The sequence below is a fragment of the Psammomys obesus genome, unplaced genomic scaffold (assembly GCF_907164565.1).
Source record: "Psammomys obesus unplaced genomic scaffold, mPsaObe1.curated_primary_1811, whole genome shotgun sequence".
In the NCBI taxonomy this organism is placed as follows: Eukaryota; Metazoa; Chordata; class Mammalia; order Rodentia; family Muridae; genus Psammomys; species Psammomys obesus.
In genome coordinates, this window is record NW_026596433.1 from 6,920,231 (window position 1) to 6,932,352 (window position 12,122).

Genomic DNA, 12,122 nt, shown 5'->3' on the forward strand with positions numbered 1-12,122 from the left:
AGATAGATAGATAGATAGATAGATAGATAGATAGATAGATAGATAGACAGATAGATAATTTGTCTAACCTGGCACCCCTTGTTCTTCTGGCTTGGACTGTCTCTTGTCCTGCCTTTCAGGGGAACAGAACATAGACACTCACCTTTACTCAGACAATCTTCTTGCATGTGTTGCATTTAAATCATTTCTTTTTCTAGTTAAGACCTCTTAACCTAGTCCTTTCTGTTGCTTCCAGATTTCCACCCTGTAACTGTTTTCTTAGTCATGTCTAGGCCTGCCCAGATTCTCTAGGGAGGATCTGAAAACCCGAGTGTGCGGGAGACCAGGTCACGTGGTGAAGTGTATTAGGGTTATACAGTTCTTCTCTGTGTTTCCTCTCTGCCAAGACGGCATTGTCCCCGACAGCCGTCTTCACACAGCTGTCTGCCACCCAGAGTCATCCTCTAAGAAGTACATAACCTACTGAGCCAGAACTGGAAGAGATCACAAGGCTCCACAAGTCCATCGTCTCCTTTAATTAAGGACTTTTTTCTGATGTACCCTACAAATGTGGTTCACCTCAAGTAACTTAAGAAAAGGCTCTTTCTCAACAAGAATGTCTTCTGTTAGTTTAACATGTTGTAAGGTTGGTAGGACATCATAAGTAGCTTCTATAATCTAACAGAGTAAGATGGAAAGCACAGGCGAGGATAGGAAACAATGGATGGCATATTGAAGTATTAATTGGAATCGAAATATCTTTCTCTACAAACCTTCTGTGTGAGGCTGAGGTCAGGGGTCTGTAAGTGTGAAATGTACTTCTTACTGTGAGTTGCAATCTAAAACTGTCTATATTGTCCCACAGAATTGCTCTTACCTTCCTAGAAAATTAATTTGCCTGTTCTTTACTTCATTGAGCTTGACTTTTCCTTTAAATTGGATTTTTCAAGGTGCGAGCATCAATCCAGCTCAACTTTAAGCCTTGTCCTTTGGCAGTTAATCTGCTCATTAGGCTAACTCTGCAGTCCTTGATCCAGGAACATTTTATCTACATGACAAATGCTAAGAGTTTTATTAAAGGCTTTTCTCCTCCTCCTGTTCCTTCCTTCCACAGCCCCTCCTTCTCCCTCTCATCTCTCATTACTCATCCTTCCCTCTCCAATTCCTCCACCTTCAAAATATCTTTCTTTTTCTGTCCCATCCACCCTTCCCTTCTTTCTCTCCTTACTCGTCCCTCACTGAAAACTTCTCATTTACGTTTTTTACCAGTCTGGGCTCAGGAGCAGCAGTCACAGGACTTGGAAGCATGCCTTTTCAATGCTTCTGTTATGATGAGATCTGCTTCTTCCTTGAACTCACAAAATGGGAGCTCTACGTCACAGTTAAGACATCTTTCCCCAGGCCCTGGAACCTTTCCCCGAGTTGAGCTCACTGAAGTCTTTCTGCTACTGATGTTTTTCTAGCTCTTTACTTTCGGGTGGAGAGAAGATATTAGACCCGGTGAGCCTCTGCACACCCGGAAATTCTGCTTCGATGCAATCTCGCACAGCAGCCCTGTCACCCTCTACGACTGCCATGGCATGAAAGGGAACCAGCTCTGGGGATACCGGGAGGTAAGAGTCAGCTCTGCCGATTCTCAAATTGTCATGATTTCAGACTGTCCTAGGCAGTCTGTTAAAACCATGTTGTTTTGATTCAGTGTCACCTGGACATATGTACACACACCCAGCTCACAGAGGTGGAGGACAAAGATGCACTAAAAGATGCAGTAGAAAGAGTGTGCTTTTGCCTTCACTTGTCATATATACCTCTTCCCAAGCAGTGATAACTGAGAGACGACTCCAAATGCTAGCACCACAAGGAAGAGGTCTAGACTCAGCTCAACCAACTTGGGAAAAAAAATCAGCCACATGTTAATTAAGCAAATATTCTTATGCATAATTCTTAAAAACCCTAACTCACAACAAACATAGATTAGTACATCTATTCATTTTCTGTATACCCCAGAATCTTTCTTGGAAGCTCTATGGTTAAAACCAATTGCACTAATACATGCATGCATACATACATACATACATTCATATTTGCATGTGCCTGCACACACACACACACACACACACACACACACACACACAAACACACACACATATTCATGTAGATGTAATTGTAACAATTGGACAAAAAGTGACCTACCTGTGACTTGGCCGAAAATTTTTCCTAATATATCAAAAAAAAAAAAACTTATTTGTAGAACCTAAAATAAATTAAACTGTAAATTAAACTAAATTAATACTTAATGACTAAAAAATAGTTTTAAAACCAATATACTTAATGATAGAAAATAATTTTACAAATCATGTTTATTAAGTTAATTAAGCAATTATATTATTTTTAGGTATTTTCATTCTGGTTGCCCTTCAGATCCACAAAGCAGCCAGGCTTTCCCAACCTCGGAGCTGATGCCTTTTGCTTAACAAAACCCAAACCTATTCAGGTTATCAGAAAAAAACAAAAAAATGGACCTAATGCTTTAACCAGAAGCATGACTCTCCTGTGACAGAGGCCGGCCAATGTGCCCTTAAGTTACAGAAAGGGAAGGGAAGAGGCTGAGGGATAAATAGAGGGGTAGGCAAAGGCTATGAAGTAAACGTGTCTCCTCATTTGATGAAATCTCCTGTTTCTACCTCTCAAGGTGGGCACCCCAGAACGGCTTCACTCAGAGCAGACCTGGTTGAACCATTTATTCCACATGTCAATATCTCCCCAGATCCATCAGATTTTTGCTACGTTTACAGAAAAAGGCATAAGCTATCAATTTAAAATCAAGTCAATTTAAAATCTAAACGGCTAATGAATAGATGGCCTCACACATACAAGGGAAGGGAGTTGCTCCATGGGCAGGCCTAACTGTTTTCTTTATGAAGTGTGTAATTGACTGGTTTTGTCAACCCTCACTGTTCAATACGATATTGTCCACGTGGAGTGGAGTCGGGTAGGCTTTTCTACTCCGATAATTATGGTCTGACCTTTAGGATGATATTTTCTGCACACGTCAATAAAACACCCGATCTGCCTCGCATGCTGGCAGTCTCTAATGAACAGAACATTTCTCATCAGTGTACATTTATAGAAATGAGAGAGAGACCACTCAATAATACGCAATTAAGCCTCAAAATTGCAGTTGTTTTCATTAAGGAGCTCACAAAAGCTTACAGATGGATAAGACAACTAATGCATGTGCACACAGAGCTCCTGGAGAGGAAAAAAAAAGGAAAAAGTAGGCTTCAGTGATTTCAAAATGCAGCTCATAGGCGCTTTAATGTTGTAGACCTTTGTTGTACCTAAACGGATTGGTGGAAGATAACCGCTGGCTGTGACTGTGCTCTGGCTCGCTTCTCAGATCAGTGGCAGGGCTCACCTATGAGCCCTGAGTGTTCACAAAGCAAGCAAGGCATTTTTCTCAATCAGGAACATGCAAACAGCTTAAAATGGAAAGTTTCTGAAATATCTCATCTTGGTCGATGACTCAGGCCTATGTAACACACCTGTTTTTGGAAAATCCAAAGGCTGCTCAACACCTAGAGGAAAAACATTCAGATAGCTCTCTGGAATGCAGCCTTTCCTGTTCAGTTGCACTGCTTGGCCTTGGGCAAATGGGGTGGTCTACCAGCTCACTAACAGGAGGTTGTTGTGGAGTAACCCCTTTTATTACCATATTGTTATTTATGAATTTATTAAATTTGGTATTTGTGAATATTTATAGATCAGCCCCAAAGGTCATCTCCTGAGCTCCTATGAGGGTCATCAGGACCAACCCCCACTGTTAATAAAGAGGAAGTCTTAAGCAAGTGATTCACACCCATCACAGGTGCTATTATAGAATGTACGTAGGAAGATGCTGAGGTAATGCTGGCAGAATTGTGGCCAAGCCAGCATTCAAACTCAGATGAGGCCAGCTTCAAAGCCTCTACTCACTCCTCTGCCATGCTCTTAAGAAACAAGATCAATATCCCCAGGAGAGTTCCCCAGTGTTTGCTGGATTTCTTTCAACTCCGGCTAATCTTCTCCAGCTATGTGGAGACTTCTTGGAAAAAGAAGTTGGCCGGGATCTGCCTCATTCAGACAGGTCAAGGCTGTGGTCAGACACCACTTCCTGGCCCATTAGCAACAACTAGCTCTCAGCTATTCTTGGATACGTCTCTTTGATACCCGGAGGATAATGGCAACCTTAGTTTATGATATTGTAACTGTACAAATGTGTCCCAGAATAGCAGGTGTCCTTCTTGGTTCTCTTTTGCCACCAGGGGGAACCCTGTTACAAGAGCAGCAACCTCAGTGAAAAAAAAATCAATCGACAGGAAACTCTGTTTTCTTCTGTTCAGTCCCCACATCTACTCAGTCACCACCGCCTGTTTCGTCCCCTTTGCCCAGACATTGTCCTCAAAACTGGCTTGTATGGGTGCACACACCCACCTTTGCCACTGCTATAGCTCGTGCCCTGGCTGCAACCCTTCCCGTATTACCATTGGATCGTTACAATGGCTTCCTAAAGGATCTCCCTTCCGGTCCCACACTTGCCTCTGTTTTATAACGCCACTTGCTTTCCCACTGAGTAAAAGATAAACTCATTTCACCTCTCAATTCTTATCCCAAACCTTCAGAATCTGGTCAACATAAAGGTCAGCCTTAGTCTCAGTCAAATTTATTATAGCCTGGCCAGAGGGCTAGTACATACCTGAAATCCCAATACTCAGGAGGAGGCAGAGGCCTGAGGACTCCACCAGAGCACCACCAGTGCCAAGCTAGCCTGGACAGAGTGTCCCAACTGATACACTGAGAGCCAGGACTGTTCAGGGAGAGCCTGTCTCAAAGCAACAAAGGACAGCTTTAAGGTTATTTCACCTTCACTTTCAAATCTGTCTTGCTAGAAAAGGTATAATACTTAACTGATAGACCACCCAAAGTTTGGAGCCGTATCTCTGACTGTAGAACCATCCACCCATGTGGGTGAAAATGTACTCTGTGCATTGATCACAGCGTTGAAGTGTAATCAGACGCTGTACATCCCCGAAGCAGTCTCTGCTGTGTAACGCTAACTGCTGTTCTCCTAAAGCTATTTCCCACACCCGGCTCCTTTTAGGCAAACATTTTGTTAGATAGCCTATGAGTCCCAAAATGTATAACCAAAATAAAAATTCTGAGCACATTTATTTGAGAGGTGGATGTAAAAACAGAAAAATTTTAAGTATGAGGATGCTCAAGCGTGTTCGTGTGCATGCGTGTGTGTATGTGTGTAATACTAAAACTTCCACTATCTCACCAAAGAGCGAAATAAAAGACAAACACTATCACTCTTGTTGCTACCAAAACTTTCCTCCAGCCAGGCAGGTGTGCTGGAGCCCACCTCTGATCCTCGCGTGAGGCAAAAGCGCCAGAATCGCCATAAGATTTGTCTTTGTTTTAGGTTTTGTTTTGTTGTTTTCTTTTCATGTGTGTGTGGTTTTTTTGTGTAGACCAGGCTGGCCTTGAACTCACAGAGATCCACCTGCCTCTGCCTCCCAAGGGCTGGTGGCGTCCGCCACCACCACCCTGCTAGGATTGTATAAGTTTAAGGTCAGCTTGGTCTACTTAGCAAGTTCCAGGCTAGCCAACCTAAAACACAGAGAGGACTCCTTGAAAGGGGGAGTAGAAGCAGGAGGAGGAGAGAGAGGAGGGGGAAGGAGAGACCAGAGAGAGAGAGAAGCTTACCCTGAGGGACTGACTATAAAATAAAATGTGGACTGTAATCACCCCTATTCAAACTTGTACAGAATATCTTACTGAGTGTAATTAGATAGACTAAAGAAATTTAAAGGCATCAAGATTAGAGACGAAGAAGATAAATGACTATTCACAGATGATGCATTTGAATATTTTGAAAATCCAAATGACCGGGCAACTAAAGTATTGAAATTGAATTAGTACATTTAGCATGGTTTCAACATGATGAGAACAGTTGTCTATACTTGAGCAACAAAAACTAGAAAATGAAATTAAAGAGCAGTTCTATGTAGTTAGCATAAAATGCTTAAGATAACTAGTGAGTTCAAGTCTGGGGATGGGGAGACATGCAAGGGCACTACAGGGAAAGCTGCAGAACAGGGCTCCGGCTGTCATAGGTGGGAAGGTTCTTGCCTAGCATTTGTGACAGGAAACTCTGGTTTCAAGCTACAGCACAATGTGAGGAGGGGTGGGAGTGGGGGAGAAAAAGAAAACCTATCTCAATAGCCAAGAAAATCTGGAAGCAGGAGTTAATAGAACTTAACATTGCAAAAACATCAGTTATCAAAACGCATTTATTAAGGTGGTACACTATAACCTAACTAAGGCTCTCTAGATAGTGAGGTTTGGAAATTTTTGAAATCCCCCAAGGGGTTCTAATACGCACTTAGATGAAGACCCGATTTTCCATCTTGGGTCTTACCTGCTGTCTTTAACCTGCTGTCCTTCTGCCTCTGTGTGGAGGTCAGGGTCACTTTTCAGGACCACAGTCCCTTCTTTGTAACTTAAACATTGATCAAGTGTGGTCAGTCACTTGTCACACCTTAACTACCCAAGATCAGGAACCTTTTATTACTCTTTCCCCTATCCCTTCTGATTTTTTGAGACAAGGTTTCATGTAGACCAGGATAGCCTCAAATTCTCCATGTAACCATGGATGACTTAGATTTCCCAATTCTCTCACCTCCACTTCAAGTGCTTAGGCACCAGGCTTGAGCCACCATACCTAGCTCCTCTTATTTCACATGCCTTAATGTCTTCCCTAATCGCTAATAGTGAACTTCCTAAATAAAATATTCACTAACTTAAAGATCTGAGGAATTTGGTTATGGGTATAGGACCCTCTCCATCAGGAAGCTCAGCTGTACTGGATAAGCCCAAGATATTCCTTCATTACAAATACTCTCTCCCAATGACCAAAGAGTAAACATTTAGAATTACTTTTTGTAGTTTTTCTCGAGGATGTTCTTAAACGTTCAGTTCTGTTATAAACAAAGAAACAAACTAACAAAAAAAGACTTTTAAGTTTCATTAATCAGGGAGTATAGATAAGAAAGTACCTAACAAGTTAAACTGATACCTATTAGTTTAAAGTGACTGAGTGGGTGAAATTCTTGATCTTCGCCAACATTTGACTATTTTAATTTACATGCTAGGCTTTGGTCTCTATATCATAAAATCATGGTGGTCCACAAAGATGCCTGGTAAAGGCCATGGAGCTGTTATTTTAAAGTGTTCTGGTTAGATAGTGACTTTGCCCCCACCCCCCAAAAAAATATAGCATATACAATTAAGTTAGCAAAAAAGGAATGCTGTTCTACTCTGATTCTGATTTATGAAGCATTTATAAAATCTAAAATGTGTGGTCATAGTTGAACAGTCTTCCCAATCAGCCCTTCCATTTCTAACAGTCTCCAGTGTTGTAAAGGTCTTCACTGACTTTTAGCAGTCTAGAGATTAACTTTAAGCCATTTTGCTCAAGATAAATTAAAATATTTGCTAATGTTTGCCCGGTCATTAGTCTTAACTTTTGATGCAATGGCCCATTTTCCAGATTCTACCCTTCACGTGGCTTCCTTTGGCACTAACTCAATCTCCTGGACATTCCAGCTAGAGGAACATTAACCTGTGACCCCTTTGAGGGTGGAACAACCCTTTCAAAGGGTTCACCCAAGACCAGCAGAAAAAATTTATGTACATTATGATTTATACCAGTAGCAAAATTACAGTTATGAAGTAGCAATAAAAATAATTGTATGGTCGGGGAGTCACCAGAGCATGAGTCACTGTATTAAAGGGTCGCAGCATCTCTGCTCCTCCCTGTTCCAGAGACAGCTGCATCTTCTCAGTGCCAGCCTCATCCCTTTGACACGATGAAGAAGGTAGGAGTGAACAAATTTGGCTGTGTTGGGTGCACTTCACCCGCTCATCTGGCGAAGTGGAGATTACTGTCATCAGTGACCCCTTCATCAACCTCAGCTGCATGGTCTACAAGTTCCAGTATGACTCTACCCATGGCAAGTTCAATGGCACAGTCAAGGCTGAGAACGGGAAGCTTGTCATCAATGGGAAGCCATCACTATCTTCCAGGAGCGCTATCCCACTAACACCAAATAGGGCGATGCTCATGCCAAGTATGCTGTGGGGTCTACTGATGTCTTCACCACTATGGAGAAGGACTGGGCCCACTTGAAGGGTGGGGCCCAAAGGGTTATCATCTCTGCCCCTTCTGCCGATGCCCCCATGTTTGTGATGGGTGTGAACCGTGAGAAGTATGACAACTCGCTCAAGATTGTCAGCAATGCTTCCTGTACCACCAACTGCTTAGCCCTCCTTTCCAAGGTCATCCATGACAATTTTGGCATTGTGAAAGGACTCGTGACCACAGTCCATGCCATCACTGCTATCCAGAAGACTGTGGATAGCCCCTCTGCAAAGCCGTGGCATGATGGCTGTGGGGCTGCCCAAAATATCTACTCTGCATTCACTGAAGCTGCCAAGACTGTGGGCAAGGTCATCCCAGAGATGAACGGGAAGCTCACTGGCATGGCCTTTTGTGTTCCTACCCACAGTGTATCTGTTGTGGGTCTTACATGCTGAATAGAGAAATCTGCCAACTATGATGACATCAAAAAGGTGGTGAAGCAGGTATCCGAGGCCCATAAAGAGCATCCTGGGCTACACTGAGGACTAGGTTGTCTCCTGCAACTTAAACAGGGACTCCCACTCTTCTATCTTTGATGCTGGTTCTGGCATTGCTTACAATGACAACCTTGTAAAGTTCATTTCCTGGTATGACAATGAATATGGCTACAGCAACAAGGTGGTGGACCTCATGGCCTGCATGGCCTCCAAGAAGGAAGAAGTCCTGGATCCAACAACCCAGCAAGGACATGAGAGAAAGAAAGGGGGGGGGGTCCTTGGCTACTGAGGAGTCCCTGTCCTAACTCAGCCCTCAACACTGAGCATCTCCCTCAGTTTCCATCCCAGGCCCCCAGAATAATGGGGGTTGTTTCCTGGGGAGCCCTACTTTCTTGAATACCATCAATAAAGTTCACTTCACCCACCAAAAAAGGGGGATCTCAGCATTAGGGAAGTTGAGAATCATTATTGTAAAGAGTTCTATCAGATGACATATAACCCAGAAAAGAGCATAAAAGTGCAAGTCTGATTTAATCATGGAAAACAGAATGAGTGACTGGCACCTTTTGTTTAAGCTTCTATATTCTTTTTTTAATTTATTTTTTACTAATTACAGTTTATTCACTTTGTATCCCAGCTGTAGCCCCTTCCCTCATCCCCTCCCATTCCCACCCTCCCTCCTTCATCTCCTCCCATGCCCCTCCCCAAGTCCACTGATAGGGAAGGTCCTCCTCCCATTCCCTCTGACCCTAGCCTATCGATTGCCTGCACAACTTCTATATTCTTTTGCTATAACCAATGTTAACTTAGCCTGAGTTGAATTTCTTGCTTAATTCATACTTAGCTTTTTAATTAGCTCTTAACATTTAAAAATAATAACATAGCTACCTCTCTCATCTTCTACTTGTCTAATTTATCTTTTATACTTGTGTGGCTAGCCATTTGTTTCTACTGAATTCTGTCTCATGGGCTGGGAGGTATAACTCAATTAACAGAGCAGAGTCATTCAATATACAAGGCCTCAAGTTAATTACCAGTGTAACCTAAAAAACAGTAATAAAAAATGTAAAATTCAAATTTTACCTCAATCCAGATTTTGGTTATTTGACCCAACTTAATGGCAATAGAATTAATTTATTATGCTTTCATTCACTGCTGAATCAGCCCAGGTGCAACATGAGTTAATTTACCCCAATGTACAAAGTTATAACTGAGCCCTCTATGATAAATCAAAAGTGTCACTGAATGACTAATGAGCACCATTTGAAGGAATTTCCTTAACAACATGCAAACTTTCCTAATGCTAATAATAACATCTAGGCCACTGTCCTCCAGCTTGACCTTCGGAAAACCAAGACTCTCCAAACACCTTGTCAAAAAACACAATGCCTGCCTCAGCCACTTACGGGGGATAGAGTGATTGGCTGCCAGTGAGAGTCACCCTAAGAAGACAACGTAGGTACCTTATCAGAATGGGGCAAGGCCAACTCCCCAAAGGGCCATAAATTCACTAAGCAATGAAGCGATATTGTCGTGAGAAGACGACATCCACAAGTACACCCTGTGCCAGCAGGAAGTGGCACAGTACAGAGGTGTGGTTGTATTTTTCAACACTCAATCTGGTATAAGAGGATTAGCCACTGGAAAGCATATATTTGCTTGGCTAGTGCTCTTACAGTGAAATCTGTTTTAAGAGTGTTCTGCTTAAGTTTTTTTGTGTTTTTTTTTTTCCTCCAAACTGAAGATAAATCCTGGTCACCTGAAAGGACCCTTGCAAACCAACTAAGGGTGTTGCTGGAAGTAGAAAGGAGAACTTTCCAAATCCTGTTCTGGTTTTGCCTACATGTCTCATCTGCCTGAAGCCAGTTGGCTGGCACAGTGTTCTAATGTCTACCATTTCAACTTAGGGACACCATTGCTTAACATTTTCCCTAATGTGCTTAACAGCCACTCTGTGTCACTCTGAATTAAAGACTCTATCACTATCACAGGGTCTTTCTGCTCTTATGTAAGGCTGAGCCAAGAGCTTGCCAGGACAGAGACAGCCAAATGGAAACAGCTTGGTAATAGGAGCTCTGAAAGACTCATGATATTGTTGAGGAGGACACTTCTTCTGGTCTGAACAGACATGAAGATGGAGCTAGACTGCTAGTTACCTCAGCCACGAAGAGAAATGCTTTGCCACTTAGGATATTAAGGACATAGGCTCTGGGTTCTGGAGTGAAAGTGGGGCTACCATTTGCATCTTGAGCTCCATTGTGCATCTTGGCTCAGTGGAGCTTTGGAGAACTTCCTATGTATCTCTATTTTCTTGTCATAAAATGAAAATAATAATAATATCAGTCACCTTCAATAGTTATTGCAATAATTAAAACTCCACTGCTCTTGGAGTGTAGCACATAAGAGTTTCATCAGTGTCAGCTATGAGCATCCATGTGTTCAGCTAGCTATCTTCTGACTTGATTTTAATACCTCAAATAAGAAAAGAAGCATATTTTCTACACCAAACATTTCCATACTATTTCAACTGTCCATAGGCAAATATTAGGATATGAATTTCACAAAAGGACTGATTTTTCTGTGCTTTCTTTATGCTCACCAAAAATACATTTTGGCACATCATGGGGCTTAATTTATATTTGTTGAGTGGATAATTGAATCTAGTTCCTTTTCTCCACATTCTAGTTTCTCAAGGAGTGGTTAAGGGAGGAGAAATGAGAGCTGGACAGAGCATGTAGTACCGTATGACTCACAGGTATTCAGTAAACAGAGGTGTTAAGTTCACGAGACTCTAGGCAGGTTGATTAAGAGTGCATAAGAGATAAAGACAGAAGCATAAGAGGAATACATATAAAAATACAGACATACATACATTTCAAAGCATGTACTGCCTAGTTTTATGTCATCTTGACACAAGCTAGTGTTATCAGGGAGGAGCGTCTCCATTGAAACAATGTCCCCCATAAGATTGGGCTGTAAGCTTTTTAAATTAAACTGATGGGGGAAGGCCCAGCCTATTCTGGATGGGGGCATCCCTGGCCAAGCAGCCCGGGGTTCTGTAAAAAAGCGGGCTCTTCAAGCAATGAGAGCAAGCCAGTAAGCAGCATTCTTCTGTGGCCTCTGCCTCCTCTGTTCCCACCCTGCTTAAGTTTCTGTCCTAACTTCCATTTACGATGAACTGCTAGGTGGAAGCATAAGCTGAATAAACCCTTTCTCCTCCAAGTTACTGTGGCCATGGTGTTTCATCATAGCAATTGAAACCCAAACTAAGACACTACACAATATAACAGCATGAAGTACTGAGCACTGCACAGGCCAGAGGTGTTGGGAAGGCTTCTCCAAATGATTTTTGAAAGAAAACAAAAAGAAAGAGTAAAGGTTAGATAATGATGAAAGGGGTACAAAAAGAGATTGTATATATATATATATATATATATATATATATATATATATATATATAT

General features: G+C 42.1%; 1 protein-coding gene across 1 annotated transcript in view; it reads left to right on the forward strand.

Moving 5' to 3' along the window:
- The window catches only part of Galntl6 (polypeptide N-acetylgalactosaminyltransferase like 6), a 1,222,499-nt gene that overhangs the window by 1,202,367 nt on the left and 8,010 nt on the right, over window positions 1-12,122 (forward strand). Inside the window, exon 11 of the mRNA XM_055597863.1 lies at window positions 1,443-1,592. Coding sequence (XP_055453838.1) covers window positions 1,443-1,592 — 150 coding nt within the window. The remainder of the gene's footprint in view (window positions 1-1,442; window positions 1,593-12,122) is intronic.